Source organism: Balaenoptera borealis (assembly GCF_965194805.1).
Source record: "Balaenoptera borealis genome assembly, chromosome: 14".
NCBI lineage: Eukaryota > Metazoa > Chordata > Mammalia > Artiodactyla > Balaenopteridae > Balaenoptera > Balaenoptera borealis.
The window spans coordinates 82,532,598-82,553,317 of NC_138875.1; the positions used below are offsets into that span (position 1 = coordinate 82,532,598).

At 47.1% G+C, this 20,720-nt stretch overlaps 1 protein-coding gene across 7 annotated transcripts in view; it reads right to left on the minus strand.

The window, feature by feature from the left end:
- The window catches only part of CUX2 (cut like homeobox 2), a 266,060-nt gene that overhangs the window by 49,350 nt on the left and 195,990 nt on the right, over window positions 1-20,720 (minus strand). For all 7 annotated transcript variants that reach the window (XM_082355808.1, XM_082355805.1, XM_082355809.1 and 4 more), the window contains one exon: window positions 12,042-12,120. In XM_082355808.1, coding sequence (XP_082211934.1) covers window positions 12,042-12,120 — 79 coding nt within the window. The remainder of the gene's footprint in view (window positions 1-12,041; window positions 12,121-20,720) is intronic.

A 20,720-nucleotide genomic window follows, 5' to 3' on the forward strand; every position in this document is an offset into this window, starting at 1 on the left:
CAATTCAACCCATAATACATGGCAACTGGCTGGATACCAACTGTGAGAAAGGCAGGACTAAGGAGCTGCTAGACTCCAAGTCTCATAGGAAGGAAGTTCTTACTTAAGCCTAACCTACTTCCCTCCTGCTGCACCCATTTCACCAGTCGTCCAGGAAGACAAGTGTGCTTCATAAGACAAAGCAGCAGGTGCTGGGCTCTGATCCTCCTGTATGTTCATCCTCTCCAACTACTGAGGAACAGGGCGGTGGGTTGAGTATGGTCCCTGCTCTGAAGAGTGCATAGCAACGATGATCACTTACTTCCCCAGGCATATTCCATTCTTTATTTCCTCCCCACAGAATTCCTAGACTTTACGGCGCGTGGGTAAACTCATTTCTTCCCAACTCCCCCATCTGGGAGAAATCCATGGAGGTCTGAGCTACATTGCTGGGGATTGAGTTAGGTAGAAAAAAAAATATTAGCATTCAGATGACTGGAAGATTCTGCCAAGTTACGCATAAGTAAAATGCTCAGCTGGGGTAGCTGAAACATCCAAGGGCTTCCTGCTTACTTTGTCCAACTGGTATTAGTTGATGCATCAGCTAAACGTCACTGGCTGCTCTTACAAATACAAAGTGAAAGAGACAGAAATGACAGCAAATCTTTGAAATGTTGGGAGGAGGTTTCTCAGAGAACCTGACAGTCACAGGGGTCTGGGGGCATCTAGCTTTCATCCCTCAGCAACCCCGTTCTCCCAAGGCCTTTCACATAGTAGGTGCTCAAGAAATGTCACTTGTTTTAAGCATCTAAGTTAGTGGTCATTTGTTACAGCAGCAGGAGGAAACTAGTACAGTCTGTAATTCAGCCATTTATTCATTAGTACCTTTTTACTGAGCACCTGCTATGTGTCAGATACCATTTCTTTGGTTGCTAGATACTTCCTGAGCATCTACTTAGGGAAGTTTCTGGGCCCTGGAGATACAGCAGTAAATAAGAGGAAATTCCTGCCTTCCTGGGGTTGACATTCTAGAGGGGAGAGATGGACAAAGGACAACTAAACCAACGGCTGTAAGGGGGCTGAGAACAAAAACAGCAGGGTTGGGGGAGAGAGTGGCCTGAGGTGTGTGCTTGGGGGCAGTGTGCTAATTGAGGCAGCCTGGTCAGGGAGGTGACATTTGAGCAGAGCCCTGAAGGAAATGAGGAAGCCAGCAGGGGGCTGAGAGAGAATAATCCAGACCCAGGAAGCACCAGGAGAAACAGCTCCCATTAGACCAAGACACGCTGGCAGACCATCCTGACCAATCCCCCTGAGTCACTGTCCCAGAAACACAACTTAGCTTCATCTTCACAACTGACCCATTTTACTGATGAGGACATGGGGCTCAGAGAGGCTGGCGATGCCCGGGTAATTCTCGGTGCCAGCTTCACCTCTCCTCCCTGTAGGCTGGTCTGGGTGCTGGTGGGTGGTGATTGGGTTCAGAGCAGGCTCTGGCTCTTCAAACACTAGTTTCTGGTCTTCTTCCTCCCAACTCTAGCAAACATTCATTCTGGGGCAGATGGGGCACCCATATCCAGGAAGCTGGAGTAAAGAGCAGATGAGCTGCCCACCCAGCATCTTGAGCCAAAAGCTCCAGGGAACTGACATTTCTTCATCCCCACCACCCCCCGCACCCTGACATACGCCAGGTACTTTGCAGATATTTATACCTCATTTAATCATCAAAACAACCACATGAGACATTGCTATCCTCCCCATTTTCCAGATGAGAAAACTGCAGCCCAGCAGAGGGAAGCCACTTGCTGAAAGAGGCAGAGCTGGATTTGAACCCAGGGTGGCCCAATCGTCAAATGCTGCTGACTCATGTCACACCTTAAGCTGTATCCACTTGCCCCCCAAAATATTACCAACTTGATATCTGTCCTTACGTGATTTGATGTTTTTAACTTAAATGTATTTTAAAGGAATATTTGTTTCACTATTGTAAGTAGATCATTGGGATTCTGTATCATAAAAAGGTGTTTTAACCATTAAAATAAATACAAAGGAAAAATCAAGAGACTGATGTTATTAAATTCTAGTTACATCCCCATTGCCTGCTCAAGACCTTGAGCTTGAGGCCGGCTCTTCCTTGGTTAAAAGGAGAGATTAACAGGTGTTCTATAGGCATTTAAGATGCTTTAGCACCTGACTGAGACTTTCTCTAGAAGGAACTAGAAAGGTGATACCTGGTGCGCAATGTATTCAAAGTCTGTGTTGCGCCAGGTACACCAAGGCTGTTCCTATGTCAGGTGACCCCACTTGGGGAAGCGCGGGGTCCCGCTGACCCCCAGTCTCCAAAGCGACCTGTGTTCCCCCTCCAACGTCTGGCAAGCCGCATACCCCAGTGTCAGGAGAAGTGACAGAATATCCCTGTAGCTCCGCGTCGGGAGCCAGGGAGCCTGGCTTTCTGCCGGGCTCAGCGCTTCCACTGGAAACCTTTCAGCCGAGACACGTGGCTGCCCAGAGCTGTGAGCGGGGCTTTATTTCCCCCACTTCACTCCTGCAACATACACACTGTCAGTATATAGACAAGGGCAGTGGCAGCGGGAATCAAACGGCTTTAGATCCAACCTGAATAAAAAAGCCCAAAACAGGGGACCCCAAATCAGAAGTGTTTGACTACATATCCTTTGGATTAATTAAGCACGTTGGCAGACACGGAAGATCAAATATGAACCATCCGAGGTGGCAGGTCCTGATGGGCACGCGGGGAGGGGGAACGTCGTCAGGAAGTAGAGTGCCTTTGTCTTACAGCCATCAACTTGCTCTTTATGCATAAACTGCTTAATAAAATGACTAATTCATTTTGGTTACGTTGGACCTAAACCCCTAGAGAATACTGCCAACGGATTTATAATATTTTAATCTCACACCAGGCTTTCCAAAGCCGCTGTAGGAGGAGATGGATAGAACATCATCTATTCCACCTTCTACCACTAGCTGATGCTGTTGGTGTTTTTTTAAAAAAGTGTCTATGGGGCTGTGTGGGAGAGTCGTGAATCTAGGGAAAGATGTCTCATTCCTCCCACTGTGTCCATCTGAAGGAAAGCGGTGCTCAGAGCTTTTTTTAGGAAAGCTGGAGCCGCAAAGGCTGTCCGAGAGGCTGTTTAGAAACACATATATGCAGAAGTATGCGTGTGCCCCTCCAAAGTATCTCTGAGACAGAAGCCTTCTCCCATCTGGGCCCCGGCTCCGGGCGCCTGTGTGGGCAGGAGGTTCAGGCTACTGACGGCGGCAGCGAGCCTAACTTTGATCCTTTAATCCTAACTTTTTGATAGCAGATGGGCTGCCCAGCCCTTGTATGCAAATGGGGGCCGTGCTTTCTTCCCTCCATCGCTAGGGCTGGCTGCTTCGGGGTCTCCCGGCTTAAGCATGGACAGAGGGTCTGGAGAGGGTCTTCCTTCTTGGCACTGGGTGGTGATGTAACAGTAACACCACCACCAACAGCAACGGCAGCCACTGGTCTACTGAGCATTTACTGTGTGCCAGACACCAGTTTAGGATTTTGTACTCTTCACCTTGCTTAATCCTCCCAGAGGTACCAGAAGGTAAGTGTGCTTTTCCAGAGGAGGAAACAGAGGCTCAGAGAGGTAGAGCTAGTTACTCAAGGTTACCCATCCAGGGAGCGGCAGAGCTGGGACTCAAATCCATGTCCATTGTAATAAAAGCGAAGTTTCCATAGACTAAGCTGCACAGGAAGTTCCAGGCAGGCAGGGACAGTGTCTGTTTTGCTTAACATTGTGCCCCTGGTGTTGAGGAGAGTGCCTATCAAACAGTAGGAGTTCAGTGTCCGTTGAATGAATTGCATGGGGCTACTACTCTGTGCCAGGCACCATGTTAAGTGTTCTCCATTCCCACTGAATCCACCCAATGGGCCTATACCTAGGTGAGATCATTATCCATATTTCACAAGTGGGGAAACTGAGGATCAAAGAAGTCAGGTGTGACACAGGATGCACGGTGGCAGAAGGGGGACTGGCCCCACCCTGTGAGAGGGTCCTTCAGCCTAGAGTCCTGCTAGCGCTCCTCCTGGCATCTCTCTGCTCCCTGAATTTGGAGCTTTGTGACTCAATTTCTCCTCAAGAAAAGTACCAGCCTTTGGAGCCCTGGGCCAGGAGGACCAGGTGTACTTGTCTGTGAGGGGTAACGTTCTTCCTCCAGCTAACACATCTGCATTTCTACAAAGGGCTCATCCTCTCACCCTAGAACCTCTCAACTTACTGGCAGCAAAGACCCTTAGCTGTTTTTCACTGTATTTAGATGGCAAATCTCTAATGTTTTTGTTCCAACCCTTTCAATTTTTTTTTCTTTTTTGGCCACACCGTGCAGCATGCGGAATCTTAGTTCCCTGACCAGGGATCGAACCCGGGCCCCCTGCATTGGTAGCATGGAGTCTTAACCATTGGACGGCCAGGGAAGTCCCCCAACCTTTTCAATTTTAAAGTTAATCCTGCATCTGGGTTTGGAGCCAGGGATCAAGATTCAGGCTCCACTACCTCTCTGCTGTGTGACCTTGGGCAAGTGGCTTGACCTCTCTGATCCTGCATTGCCTCAGCCACACAGCAGGGCAGGATGGCAATACTTACCTCCAAGGGGCAGAGGGGATAAGTGAAATCCTTTCTGTAAGGGGCTGAGCGCACTGCCTGACACACAGGGAGCACCCAAGAAACCGCCCCACAAGGATGGTAGCTCATCGTTTAAATTCAAAGGCTGCTCTCCCTGAGGCACCTCTCCTGGCCTTCCCACCTTGAAGCCCTTTTTCTGCTGGGTGTTCTGGCCGTCTGTCTTTGGGGCATGTGGCGCCTGCTGGACTCCAAGGGCAGGGCAGGACTCAAGTTTGAGTTCCCACAGGGCTCAGCACATGGTAGGTGCTCAGAGAATGAGCTGATGAAAAGCCACAGCTGAAACGCCTGTCATCCCTTCTGAAAGGGAGCAGCCGTTTATTGAGCACCCACTGGGTACCAGCATCATGCTGGATGCTTTCCTTTAATCACCTTTCAACCCTTAGCTGCCAGGAGTAGTAAAAAATCAGACAGGTGGCCAGGGGGAAAGGGCACTCCTGGTAGAAGAAATGGCAGAGGCAAAGGTGTGGCAGAAAATGGGGAGACAATGCCTTTTGAAATTAAGTACCATCTCTGGAAAATCTGCTGTTAAACTTTTCCTTTTTTTATGGGTTAAATAACCTTTTATATTACCCTTCTGTGCTCCCCTGAGCTCAACAGGACCAAATGGGCAGAGGCATATACAGGGAGGAAGGGAAGGAGGTGAGGGCAGCCAAAGACAGCAATGGGTCTCTCATTACACTAAAATCTGTATTGCCTTTATCTGCAAAGGTGGCTTATCCACTAGATGGCAGTAGAACTAGTCATTTGGGACAAACACAATGTTAAATTCTTAACCCCCCTTTCTACTTCCATCACCATATATTTCAAATGCTTCAAAGATTCAAATTTCTAAAAATTCAGATCACAAAAGTACTTAAAAAATCCTACAACCTTCAGGCGAGAGAGGTTTTTTAAAATATGACAATAAATCCAGAAGCCATAAAGCAAAGGTCTGGTAAGATTTCCTACTTTCTGCAAATATTTTTTGAATGCCTGCCATGTATCATATACAAGAGACATTGTAAACAAAGTTAAGAAACAAAAGGCAAACTAGGGGAGAAGATATGAAACACATTTACCAGGACAAAGGTTAGTATCTCTAATATACAAAGAGTATCTACAAATCAATAAGAAAATGATCTCTCTGATAGAAAAATGGGCTAAGGGTACATGAATCAGTGATTTACAAAAGAATAAATATGAGTGGTTCATAACATGTGAAAAGATATTTAGTGTAACTAATAAACAAAGAAGTACAAAATAAATCAACAAGGAGGAAAAAAATTCTTATTCTTTCTGACCACTTTTCCTGGGTTTGTGGTCAATACGTGGCTACAATACATTCTCTTTCCCAAGTTTTCTTCCTCACTCTTATAACTACAGTACAGTACCGATACGCCTTGTGTTCCCAAGAACCCCGAATACCCAGTGTTGGGAATGGGGTTCAGTATATTACAATACAGCCACACAAGAGACTGTTACACAAGAGGAACCAAAGTTACTCAGAATCTGTAATCACACAGAGAAATACAGATGCTTGTAGTGGGTGAAAGGAAGCAGGATTGAAAATGGTACGTGCAGAATGAATGACCATTTTGAAAAAGCACATGCAGAAAAGATCAGATAGGAAAAACAACAAAATATTACCACTGCTCTTCTAGTAGGTAGTTTTCCCCTCCTATTTCCGTATTTTCTGAATTTGACAGTAGGTACATGCAACTTTTATAATTGCGGAGAAAAATTTAAAAATCCTAAACATTGGAAAGTATTGTCCTACTGCACATTCAGTAACCCTGTAGTGTAAACCTCTCACCCCACGTCCTTGATAATTGACAGAGCTGTATGAAATCCACAGCCAATGCGTGTGACTCACGTAACTTATACCCTGATGTCAGCTTTGCAGTGGGCTGCTGATTATCCAACCTGCCAAATGCTTTCATGTATAGGTATAGAATCCTCACATTGACTGATGAACAGGTTCTATTATCCCTCTGCTAAAGACACAGAAACCAGAGTCAGAGAGGTTCAGGCCCCTGCCCAAGGTCACACGGCTCAAAAACACCAAGCTGAGAGTCCCACCCCACTGTGTCTGATGCTACAGCTCGATCAACCTAAGCTGCCCAGCCTTGCCTCCTGAAAGGAGGAACAGGGAGAGGAATGCCTGTGAGGAGTTGCCATCTCCTGCATCAGATTTTTAAAAACCAAAGTAAAGCAGAAAAAAAAAAAAATTTTTTTTGGGGCACTCACCTCTCCCTTCTTATCTCTTCAGCAGTGTTCCTCTGCCTGCCCTCTTACTTGCTCTTTCCTTGTTTTCTTTTTAAATTTCTTTCTTTTTGCTTTTAACTAATCACTCAGTTAATAAGTTAGCTCTCTGAAGCTTGGGTCAGTACCTAGTGACTCTACGAACGCAATAAAGAAATCAGCCGTCACCGGTACATAAGTCAGAAAGGTTTAAATCAAATCATCCTCTACAACAATGACATTAATTATGCTTTTAACACGTTTTACTGCTTTTTTTCCTCACTTCACGCCACATCTGTGTGAACAATATCCAAAAGATTTACGGTTTTCTTTCATAATTACAGACATACAGGCTGCACACTTATCAAAATACTTGCTGAGCAATCACGCTATATCGCATTCTCTGCCAAAGATTTGTGTTGGCAGCAGTCACTCAAAACAAAAATGTTGAATCAGGACTTGTGTGGCTTCGGGGGGGAGGTGTGGAGGGGAAGTATTTCGACAAATAATTTGCCTGTCAAGAAGTATAAAAACAGGAGAGTGTTCATCCTGGCCAATTTTCCAGGAGTGTTATTTTTATGGAGGGGCTGGGGCGGCGTGTGCGGCAGGGAAGCTCCGAGCACCAGCAGCACATCTGACATTTGGTTCTTGTGTCTGAGGATACAATTTAATGAGAACAAAAATATGTCCTCCTAATTCCCCTAAGAAATCATTAGAACATTTTGTTATTCTTAAATGTCTTGCAAATGAATTAGAGCCCTGAAGGGGCTGTTCGTATGGTATGTCTCCATCAGTTAAGGCTCCTCGTTCTCTAGCTCGGTGACAGCTGGGGATGTACGTCCCCCCCACCCCTCCATTTCTGGGGAGTAGAGTTGGGATATCAGACACGTGGAGTCAGCACTAGGCTTGGAATGACCGTTTGGGGAGAGGGGCAAGAGGGCACGGGAACCTTCCAGGAAGTTCCATGCCAATCTCAGGAGCGCTCACGGTCCCTGACTGGCACTGCGGTTCTGGCCTCGTGGGTTAACATATTTTCAGAAAGATGAGGGTCCCATAGTGAACCCCACAAATGATGCTCTCTCCCACATGGGGGCTGTAAGCCCCTTCTCACCCCCAAACGCTCCCCTGGGTTTGAGACAACAGGTTACTTGAGTGATGATCTGTTTACCTCTGCCACCAGAATGCAAGTCCTCTGAGGTCTGGGCCCGTGTCTGTATCGGCAGGCTCATGGCTATGTTCCCAGTGTCTAGTGAGTGCTGGGCACATAGGAGGCACTCAATAAATGCCACCTGAGTAGATAAACACGTGACAAGCAGAAAGCACTAGTTGAAAAAAGTACCTTTTCATTCAAATAACTCTTCTCCCACTTTCTGCGTCTGAATCTTATTCCTAATTCATTCAACAAACAATTATTAGGTGCCTACTGTGTACTGGATTCAGGGTACACAGGTTTACTATGACTCAGTCCCAGGCTTGGAGAAGTTCACTTGTCCTAGGGACACAGAGATGATGATAAGAACAGTTAACACTTAGCAAGCGCCACTATGTGCCATGCACGCTGAAGCCTCCCAATGACTGTATGAGACAGACTCTGATATTATTCCCAATTTATAGAAGTGAAGACTGAAGCTCAGGGAGGTGAATTAATTCATCCACAGTTACCCAATGAGAAAGTGGTACAGGCAGGATTTGAACTGGGGTCTGAGCCTGGAAACACAAGCCCATCTCAGTGCTGCCCCCTGGTGCTTTGGGTTGCACAGTCTCAGCGGCAAATGACAGTGGAAAGGTACTATGAGGCCTGGTGGAGAAGCTGGGCATGTGGACTCGTGGGAGGTATCTCTGGGGTCTGTACTGGGTCACCCTCCACTGTCATTCGCCACTGAGACTGTGCAACCCAAAGAATTGAAAGGAGTGGGAAATAAGAGGGTGTATTTTTCCAAATTTTTTCCCAGATAGCTCTGATAAGGGTGGAGACATCATAAGCAAAAAGGCTGCAAGGAATGGGGCGGCCTCTCGGACTCTCGGCCACATGCCTGGTGTGGTCCTCAGCAAGGGTGATAACAACCAGGGCTGCAGACACAGCTGTCTTGGCTTCATACCACAGAGCCATGTCCCGGCAGGGGAGCCACAGAGCCTGGAGGGCTGTGCTGTCTGGGTCCAGCCATTCTTGCCGCCAAAGCATTCTAACTGAGAAAACCCATGTGGCCATGCTGCCTTCCTGCGAGTGCAGAATCAGGGAGAGCACGGGACTGGAGCAGAGCGAGTCGAGTCTGCAGGTGCCTCTGCAGTGGGCTGAATGGTGACCCCAAAACATACATCCGTGTCCTAATGCCTGGAACCTGTAAATGAGACCTTTTATGGAAAAGGGTCTTTTGCAAATGTAATTAAGTTAAGGATCTTGAGATGAGATCATCCTGGATTATCTGAGTGGGGCCTAAATCCAATGACCAGTGTCCTTATAAGAGAACGGAGAGGGGTATTTGGGACTCAGAGACACAGAGAGAAGAAGGCCATGTGCAGACAGAGGCAGAGATTGGAGTGATGCAGCCACAAGCCAAGGGACACCTGGAGCCACCAGAAGCTGGAAGAGGTAAGGAAGAGTCCTCCCCTATTGAAATACAGTCTGTAACGTGAAGGATGTAAGTTACTCAGCTTTCTGCTCCCTAAACCAAACAGTGTTTGTCTTCGGAGGGAGCACAGCCCTGCCAACACCTTGATTTCAGACTTCTGGCCTCCAGAACAGAGAGAGAATAAGGATTTGTTGTTTTAAGCCACCCAGTTTGTGGTAGTTTGTTACAGCAATGGGAAACGAACATAACCTCCCATGAGTAGCCAAGTTGTGACATGAGCAGACATTCTGGAAACAGTTGTTGAATGTATCAAGAGCTGAGTCCCATCTCTTCCTGGCTGTGAGGCATCAGGCACTGGACTCAACCTCTTGGTGCCAGGGAGACAGGGACTGGTAGGGCCTGTTCCCTTGGGGCTTGTAACATGCAGAGGGTAGAGCACATGCAACTTCTACACCTGGCCGGTGCTTCTCTAACTGTGACGTGCTCCCAGATCCCCTGGGGAGCTTGTTAAAATGCAGAGGCTTCAGTGGCCCGAGGTTCTGTATTTCTAACGAGCTCCAGGCGAAGCCAATGCTGCTGGTCCGTGGACTACACTTTGAGCAGAACAGGCTAGAAGACTTCCCTCACCACCCAGCCCATGTGCTTTTGGAGGGGAAGCTTCACATCACTGTTGCTGTATTAGTTTCCTGGGGAAGCCATAACAGAGCACCGCCCACTAAGGTGGCTTAAAACCACAAAAGTGTTTATTCTCTCACAGTTCTGGAGGCCAGAAGTCCAAAATCAAGGTGCTGTCAGGACTGTGCTCCTTCTGAAGGCTCTAGCGGAGGATCCTTCCTTGCCTCTTCCAGCTCCTGGTGGTCTAAGGCATTCCTTGGCTTGTAGTTGCATCACCCCAAACTCTGCCTCTGTCTTCCATGGCCCTCTTCCCTGTGTCTGTGTCCCAAAACTCCCTCTTCTCTTCTTATAAGGACACCCTTCATTGGATTTAGGGTCCTCCCAAAGTCCAGGATGATCTCATCTCGAGATCCTTAACTAATTACATCTGCAAAGACCCTGTTTCCAAATAAGGTCACACTACGAGGTTCAGAGTGGACATAAATTTTGGGAGGACACTATTTAAACCACCACAATTGCCCAAGACAGATGGAACGAGGGACTTTCCCATCCCCTGCACAAAGATCTCACAAACAACCTTGACATCAAATATAAATGACTTTGCCTTCTCCATGGCTCAGCCTAGAGTGGGATCTCATTTTCTTCTTCATAAACCCCCAGCCCCAATCACCCCTGATAGCACTAATTCCTGCAGCTGTGTGGGTGGAGGGAGTTAGCACAGTGGAGTCTTCTCCCAGCTCCACCATTATTAAGCAAATCACTACATTCTGGGTTCCCATCTCTAGGTCAATAAATGAAAACGTTGCAGAGGACGGGCCATTTTAAAAAAGGGAAACTTTTTGCAGAAGTATATCTACATATTTAGGTACACAGTTGAAGGCTCTCAAGCTGATCATACTTCTGTAATCCACACCCAGATCAAGAAGCAACATCTCCAGCCCCCAAAGGCCCCTCCCAGGAACTATCGCCCCATCCAAGAGAAACCACTCTCTTGACTTCTAACAGCACAGGTGCCTTTTTTTTTTTTTTTAGGTGAAATTCTGTAACGCAAAATTTACCGTTTTATAGTGAACAATTCAGTGCCAGTTAGTACATTCATGATGTTCTGCAACCACCACCTCTATCTAGTTCCAGAACATTTTTATTCCCCTAAAAGGAAACCTCATACCCATTAAGCATTCACTCCCCATTCTCTCCTGCCCCCAGATCGGTAACCACCAATCTGATTTCTGTCTCTATAGATTTGCCTATTTTGGGTACGTCATACAAATGAAATCATAAACTGTGTGACCTCTTGTATCTGGCTTCTTTCACTCAGCAGCATGTTTTTAAGGTTCATCCACTCTGTAGCATGTGTCAGTACTTCATTACTTTTTATGGCTAAATAATATTCCACTGGATTGGTAAACCACATTTTACTTATTCATCCACTGATGGACATTTGGGTTGTTCCCCCTTTTAGCCATTGTGAATAGTGCTGACATTAATTTTTGCCTGTCTTCATATTTTATGTAAATGGAGTCATACAGTATATGCTCTTTTAGGTTTGGTTTTTGAGGAAAATCAAGTTTTTGAGGTTGGCTGTGCCATGTTGGAGGAAACATTTGCAGTCTTTCCTCCAGCGCCCTCTGCTGGCAGAGAACACTGGGTGCCTTCTGCCCCTTGTGGCAAAGGGATGGGGGTTCTGGTGGGCAAGACACTCGGCTCCCCAAGGAGATCCAGGTGGGAGATCTTACCAGGAGCCCCCCAAAGCTCCCTGGCTGATGTTGGAAGGCAGTGGGGTAAGATGGAGGAGTCGTGTGGGGACACATCACACCAGACTGGGTGTAGACCCCCTCAGTCCCTACAATTCCTACCCATGGAGGGCCTGGCCTCACCCAGGAGTCTTGGCCTGTCCCCAGATGCCACTGAGAGGAGGTCCCTGTGTAACAGGCCTAACAGCAGTTTATTTTTGTTAATTATTCACTCATGGAGCCCAAGCATTTCTTACCTGGTGCTTCAATTAACTGCTTGTAAACGCTCAGGAAAGCGGCTTCGGCCTCCTGACTTCTCTTACTAAGAGCCACCACCTTTGGAAACAACAAGAGAAAGAATCACGTGTGACCACGGCATCTGTGTCTAGAAGCAAATTTGATCATTTTCTACATGTGCAAACACAGGATTGGGGGGAGGAAGAAGGGAAATGAAGAAGGGAGAAGTATGGAGTAGACTGCCAAAATTCAGGTGATGGTGGCTGACTCCTTTGCCAGAGCAAGTTCTAAATAAATAGCCTTTGCCTGTTAGAAAAAAAAAAAAAGAAAAAAGTATGGAGTAGAAAGTCTGGGTTCAAGTTTCAGCTCCACTGCATCTGGCTGTGTGACCTTGGGCAAGTCACTACCCCTCTCTGATCCTCAGTTTCCTCATCTGTAAAATGGAGGTAAATAATAGAAACTACCTCTTAGGCCTGTTGTGAGGATTAAAGAAGCTATATATAAGTGCTTAGCACAGGGCCTGGCACAACAGTAGGTTATTAACAGCTGTTACTATTATTCCTGTTATTAAAGGGCAATGTCGGAGGTTCAAATATGACACATTTTGTAGGAAAGTGGGACACATCTGGGGAATATGTCTTGCCACTGAAAATTAAAGAGAAATTGTTGAATCTCTAGTAAGATATCAGTTTCAACAAATGTCAAGAGTGACAGTTTGTGAAACAGTTCCCGGCATACCAAAGGTGCTCAATAAATGCCTCTTGACTGATGAATACACCAAATGACTGGATGGCCAGTGGTGAGGAGCTACTTTCATGCATTCATTCTCTTGCTCACGGACTTTTATTGTTCTGCCAGTGAGACTCTGTAAGATGTGTTTCTGGGGCTCAGCACCAACTCATCCCTCCGCTCCTGGCTGTGAATTCTGAGCTCCGGCCTCACAGCTGCCTTGATGCTGGCTCTTCTTGGCCAGTCCCCTTGGCATTAGTCCTGGGCCTTCCTGGCATACTTCTGGACCAAGCTCCTGGCACCCACAGGTCACCATCCCTACCTCCTTGAGGACACACTGGGCTGGCATCCCCCTTTGGACTGGAACAGAGCTTTATTCCCCCTGGCACTGACATACCTCTCCCTCTGGTGCCAAATTGCTAAATGATGACTCTATCAGAGCATCTACTTGTCAACACCCTCTATCAGAGCTGGGCTTTTCCTATGAATCCCAGTAACACCATTTGGGGAAGTGTCTGTTACTGAATTCCTCCCCTCAAAGTAAGCTCTGTGAGCGTGTGGTCTGGTGCACAGAAGGGGCTCAACATAATTTGTTGAATGAACAAATCCAAGTGGGTAGCACTGACTCTAGATCCTGTCTGTGACACCATTGTAGAGAAATGGCAGGGCCCAATTCTGAGACAGTCTGCTCACAGAGGTGATCAACCGAGGCACAGGTCCTGGAGCCAGGCTGCCTGGGTTCAAATCCCAGCTCCACCACTTATTATCCGTGTGTCCTTGAACAGGTGGGTCACTTCAATCCCTGTGCCTCTACTTCCCCACCTGTAAAACGGGGATAATAATATGACAGCCTCCCTCAAAGCGTCGCTAGAGGATCAAATGACTTAACACAATGTAAAGCCCTTTGCAAAACTCCTAGCATGCATTAAGCCCCATAGACATGTCACCTCTTGGTATGATCAACCCCTTCCTTCTTGCCTGTGGGGACAGGTTTTGCCCAGTGCTGGATGATAAACTTCAGCTGTGCTCATCTCTGGTGTCCTGTGAAGACCACCTGAGAAAAGCCTCGCCTCCACACACAGCAGGGCACTCTGGGAAGAAGAATTTGAAAACCATAGCAGTTTCTCTGCAGCTTCCAATATGGCAGCCATGAGCCTCATGTGGGTACTAAGCACTTGAAACGTGGCAAGTCCAAATCCAGATGTGCTATGAGTGCAAAATATGCACCGGATTTCAAAGACTTAGTTCAAAAAATGAGAATGTACAATAGCTCATCAGCTATTCTTATGTTGATTACATGTTGAAGTGATAAAATTTTGGGTGTGCTGGGTTAAATAAAATATATTAAAATTCATTTCACCTGTTTTATTTTACTTTTTAAAATGTAGGTACTACAAAATATAAAAGTACACGTGTGGATCACATTATATTTCTATTGGACAGCATGGCTTGAAGGTTTTACAAGGCCCACAGAGAATTTTTTATTTAAGAGAGGTGGAGAGAAATATATGGTGGATGTTGAGCAAGTGATTTTGAAAAGGTCAGTTACAAAAGCTCTTTAAGCTCTCCCGTTGTTATTCTGAGAGCAGTCTCTGGTCGCTTACCTTCCAGAGTGAATGACAGTCTCTCATACATTCAGCAAACATTTGCTGAGCACCTGCTATGTGCCATGAACCGTGAGCTGAGAACTCAGCGATGGATAAGGCAGCCTCAAGCCCCACCCTTAGAGGACTCACAGCCCAGCGGGGAGACGGACATTAAAGCAGAGTCCCCAGACAATTCATTAATTACATGTGCTAAACGCTTCAAAGGAAAAGCACAGGGGGGCTTGAGAGTGTGTAAGTGGGGGGAGACTGACCCAGTTTGATGGGTGGAAGGAACATCAGGAATTATCTCCCCAGAAGGGGAAGATGGTGATGGACAGAAATAATGTTCTAGAATCTAGGCAACGGGAAGATTTTTATTCTTGCTAAGATGTACAAAACACAGTTCCTGCTCTGGGGACTCACAGCTGAGTGGGAGACACAGCAATGCCAAAGAGGAACTGTAACACAGGAGGAGGTGATGCAAACACTGGAGTCTCCAGATTAATGTGGGGAGGGGGCAATTAATTCAGAGTTTGGGGGGACATCCTTGATGCACTACTAATAATACTAATGTAATATTCAGAGTTTACCATGTACCAGATGCTTACTATTCATAATCATCCCTCTCCATACACCAATCACTGAAGGTAGCTGCTGTCATTATCCCCATTGTACAGATGAGGAAACCAAGACTCAGCGAGGTTAAGTAACTTGCCCAAGGTCACTCAGTAAGTAAATGGCAGAGTGAGATTCACACCAGGTCTGGGGGTTGAAATTACTGTTCTGAATCCAGATGTGGGCCCCTTTCTCCTGGATAGAAAAACCATCCCAGCCAGTGGGGACAGTCACTCGGACCCCATTTGGATGCTGATGCCTTGAGATGCTATCTATGGCTGTACCAGGTCAGGTGCTGCTATGCTGCTGACCTGAGGTCCAAGAAAAGCCATGAGAAACAAAAGCAATTCATCTCCCGATCCCTAGATGGAGAATTATCAAAGATGAGCCAGCACAAAGCCTGAATGCTTCATTTTACAGTCGTCCATGCTCAGCATGTGTGGTAGCTGGAGTTTACGATAGGTGTAAGAATGTTCTATTGACTTCTAATTTCTTTCTTTTCTTTCTTTATTTTTTTGGCTGTGTCGGGTCTTAGTTGCGGCACGTGGGGTCTTCGTGGAGGCATGTGGGATCTTTTGTTGCGGCACGGGTTCTTTGTTGCAGTGCTCGGGTTTCTCTCTAGTTGTGGCGTGCGGGTTTTCTCTCTGTAGTTTGCAGCACGTGGGCTCTCTGGTTGAGGCGCACGAGCTCAGTAGTTGTGGTGCGCCGGTTTAGTTGCCCCGCGGTATGTGGGATCTTAGTTCCCGACCAGGGATCGAACCTGCGTCCCCTGCATTGGAAGGCGGATTCCTTACCACTGGACCACCAGAGAAGCCCTGCTATTGACTTCTAAAAAGGAATTCAGGGCAGAGGTGAGGGCAAGTCACAGAAGATCCCTTTATTGTTTCCCGGTCCCTATGCATAGCACCCTCTACTATCCATTCATGGTGTTTATCAGTTGTGTATTGATTATCTGTACGACTGTCTCCTTATAATGTCAGCCCGCCCCATTAAAGCTGTGCTGTCCAAAACAGTAAGCACTAGCCCATGTGGCCAGTGAGCACTTGAAATGTGACTATTCAAATTCAGATGGGCTGTACGTGTAAAATACGGGATTTCTAAGTCTTAGGAAGAAAAAAGGAATGTAAAATATCTCAATAATTTTTATATTGATTTTATGTTGAAATGATAATATTGTGGACATACTGGGTTCAATAAAATATATTATTAAAATTAAACTCACCTATTTCATTTTACTTTTTATAACGTAGCTACTAGAAAAACTTAAATTACTTATATCGTTTGCATTCTTTTTTTTTTTAAATTTATTTATTTATTTTTGGCTGCGGTGAGTCTTTGTTGCTGCGCGCGGGCTTTCTCTAGTTGCGAAGAGTGGAGAGCGGGGCCTACTCTTCCCTGCAGTGCGCGGGCTTCTCATTGGGTGGCTTCTCTTGTTGCAGAGCACAGGCTCTAGGCACACGGGCTTCAGTAGTTGTGGCACTTGGGCTCAGTAGTTGTGGCTCGCGGGCTCTAGAGCACAGGCTCAGTAGTTATGGCCCACGGGCTTAGTTGCTCCACTGCACGTGGAATCTTCCCGGACCAGGGCTTGAACCCGTGTCCCCTGCATTGGCAGGCAGATTCTTAACCACTGCGCCACCAGGGAAGCCCTATCGTTTGCATTCTATTTCTACTGGACAGCGCTGTTCTAGATCAAAGGTTAAGAAACTATGGCCCTTGGGCCAAATGTGGCCCTTCATCTGTGTGTTTAAATAAAGTTTTATTGGAACACAGCTACAATCATTCTTTTATGTATTGTCTATGGCTGCTTTCATGCTATAATGGTGGAGTTGCATAGTTGTGACAGACACTCTGGTTGCAAAGCTGAAGACACTTACTCTCTCTGGCCCTTAACAGAAAACATTTGCTGATCCCTGCTTTAGAGGTTCACCTAATGGCTGGACAATATTTTCAAAAGCAGAGATCAAAAAACATCCTGGAATGGCACTAGGTCTGAATTAGTTCAAGTTTAGGGCTTCCCATAGTAAATATGACTCTTGAAGACAGTAGTCATTTGGATGTCCTGCCTCATTCAGTCTTGTTTTAGAGCAATGACCCTGCCTACTTCTAAAAGGCCAGGCCTGATGGCATCAGGGCCTGATCCAGTGCTGGGCCCAATGTCATGAAGCATCTCTTGGCCTCAGTTTGTTCATCCATCATGTGGGAATAATACTCTCCATTTGTCTAAGAAGCTGTTGGGGGAGGAATGGGCTAACATGTGGTAAAGAGTCCCATGGAAGTTGGAAAAAAGCTTTCTAATAAAGCAGATAATTCTTCTTCCAACCATACAGGATGTCTTTTCCAAGAGCTGCAACTCTAATGTATTTCACCCACGTGCCCAGAACAGGTGAGCTCGGCCTAAATAAAAGGCCATGTGTTTCTGCCTCATGGCTGGGTCCTACAGTGCAGAAGGGCCGGAGAAAAGGGTCCAGAATGACAGATTTGGCTTGTGACAGGCAGATCTTTGAAGGCCATCTGGGGGAGGAAGAGGAGGAGGAGGAGGTGGCGGCCAGCTACAGACACCAAGAAGGTCACCATCAGAAATAGCTCAGCGTCTGATGAAGCAGGCGGCATTCACACTACCCGAAGTAATATAAGGAGTGAAAATGTGTTTGGTCCCCTGAGTATGAAAGTTAACAGGTGTAGAACTGGTTAAGCCAGAGGAGAGGCAAAAGCCTGCTCTAGCTGCCTAGCATTTGTCTGTCAGGTGGTTAAAAAATGGCAAGTTTGGGGGCCCCCCGAGACTGTGCTTCCATGACTATCTGAGACAGCAGTGACAACATCTACTGGCTACTGAGAACAGCTCTGTGCTAAGCTCTTCACAATGAACAGAGTTTCCAGAAACTGAATCTTTATTCTGTGTTCAGTGCCTTATCTTTGGAATGTCTGCATACAGCTCTAAGACGTGAGCACTGTTATTGCTCCCATTTTACAGGGGAAGAAACTGAGGTTCAGGGAAGCCAAGTCACTTAGCCAAGATGCAAGAACTAGTTATTGATGGAGGTGGTATCTGCGCCCAGCATGCTCTCATTCCAGGGCTCAGAACTGCAACCAGAGACCAGTGTTTCTCAAAGTGTGCTGAACAGTCCCCCGGGCATGAAAAGAGGGAGGGACCTGTGATCAAGCCTGTACCCCACTTGCTTTCTCCATGGATTGCACAAAATCTACTAGCACACTGGATGCTCTGACGAGAGCTGCAGAAGAAAATGCTCTTCAACTCAGCTTAGCCCAGTGTTTTCCCAAATGCATTTGGTCACGGAGCTTTTTCATCAGAGAATAAACTTAGAAACTAGGGTTCCGTGAAACACACTTTGACACAGCTTCCCTCTACCACTGGGTCCTGGGCTCTGGGGAGGGTGTGGCACGGTGGTTCTGAGAGATTGGGTGGGGTGGGGGGTCTGATGCCAAAGGAATTCTGGAAGAAACTGAAGAGTGATGGGCAGTTGAGAGGTGGGTGTTCAGACGGTCTCAGAATCAGTACCTCAGAGGAGGAGGCAGAGGAATGAGATCGGAGGAGAAAAGGCATCAGCCCAGGATGGCCGGGGGCGGGCGGGCGGGAGAGTGCCCTTTAACATCCTCTGAGGCCTGGTTCTCCTTCTGGGGAGTGAAGATCCGGGGGCACATGGGGAGCAAAGAGGAGCAAGAAGAATGAGAGGAGACAGCGGAAGGTGGAATAGAGCGTGACGGTTATGCAGAGAGTCAGGGGCATGGAGAGCAAGGGGGAGCAGAGAGCTGGGGTTCACAGACACTGAGGGGAGCAGGCAGGAGAAGGGGGTCACGGAGAGTAAGGGAGGCACAGACATGGAGGCGGATGGAACGAGGGCTCAGAGTGAAGGGAGCAGGGGTGTGGAGCACAGTGCGGGGAGCACAGAGAACAGGGTTGGCCTCGGCTGTGGGCCATGCAGAGGAGCAACAGGAAACCTGGGCCGCCGCGACGCAGGGGAGTGACTGGCTCAGATGGGAAGGGGCTCGTGGTCACTGCTCAGGGGCTGCCGCAGGGCCTGGGGGAGGTGATGGTCCAGGTCCAGGGTGGTGCTGGAGAGGGGCAGAAAAGAACTGATTCGAGAGATGATTAGGAGGTAAGTTCCTGATCCAGGACATGGCTGGGGCTGAAGGTGGGGAGGCGCATGGGGGTGCATTTAGCCAAGAGGGAGGAGCAGACTCAGGGAGACACACTACAAGAGCAGTCTACAATCAGCTGAAGATCTTTCTGGCTATTGCGTTGAGAAGAATACATGTATTTTGGACTGTAAAGATTGCAGCCCAGGATGGGAAGAAGGTAGAAATTTCAAGGAGGCTCAATCTTTCTAAGTTCTCAAAATGGGTTACCTTGTGAGGTACTGAGCTCCCCAACAGAAGAGGCATCCAAGCACATGGCCATCTATCGCTGAGGATATAAACGTACTCAGGGAGATTTATATATTAGGGAGCTTTGGCCAAACCATCCAGAAGGCGCACATCTTACTCTGAGTCTATGTGATAAATCCCTTTTACTTATAGTAATATTCTGATGTCCTACCACTTGTAAAAGGTGATAACAATTACCTTGTTTGGCTGATATGAGAATTATTATTATCAACAGTAACAGTGACTACTGAGCACTGACTCTGTCAAGCACTCTGCTAAGTGTCTGACAAATATTAACTCATTTAATCCTCACAACCCCGGTCGGGGGGGTGTTACTGCCCATTTAACAGATGAAGATATCAAGGAACAGAAGGGCCGAAGGACATACCGTGTGGGAGCTGGGACTCACACCCAGCTCAGTCAGACTCCAAAGCCCATGATCCTAACCCCCACTTGGGACTGAATCTCTGGTAGGGGTTTGTGGAAGGGGTTGGAATATCTGAAAGGGTTGAAGGAGCCAGGTTGGCAGGTGGGCAGGGGACAGCGAGGCCAGGAGAAGCCAAGTGCCCGGGTCTTCAGCAGGACCTATCTCCTCTGCCTCACAGAGTGTGTTTGCTGGGGGCCTTGTTCCCAGGTGAGCACTAATGCTCTCTCTGCTGTATGTCATTGATGTGACTGAGCAATTGAAAATTACACTTTAATGTCAGGGCTTAAATAAGAAATAAGAGTTTGACTCTTGTTTTTGGTAGCTGTTGAGCTGGGCTCTCTCGGCTCCTGTCTGGACGGGGCAGAAGGCTGGGACCCTCTCTGGCCTTCTGATATCTTGGGGACATTCCCAAGGGAGGGTCAGAGTGGGTCCCAGAGAGGCCACATCCTAGCTGAGGCTCAGGAGCCAGCAGAAGCCACTTCTAGAGCCTGACGGGATGGAATAAAATTAACATATCTGGCCACCGTTCACTGTTTTGAATTCTCAGGTATAAATCACAAATTCATTTTAAATCATCAGATGTAAGACACTAATTCAAATTCAAGCTTGAGCTCTGAGATTCCCTCTTCCAGGGCTGTAGGTCCAGCTTATAGATCCTCCTCCCAATGCCTCAACCTGCAACAGTGATGGACACAAGCAGGAGTTCAGTAACTACAATAAAAGCAAGCGGCATTTACTGAGCATCCACCATGTGCACACTCCAGGGGAGGCATCCTGCCCCTCCACAAGACCCTCAAGCACGTACTGAGTGCTGTACATGCATTAACTCACTCGATCCTTGCAAAACTTCCATGAGGTGGGGGGACTGAATTGTGTCCCCCCAATGTGACTATATTTGGAGATAGGACCTTTAAGGGGATAATTAAGGTTAAATGAAGTCTTAAGGTGATTGGTGTCCT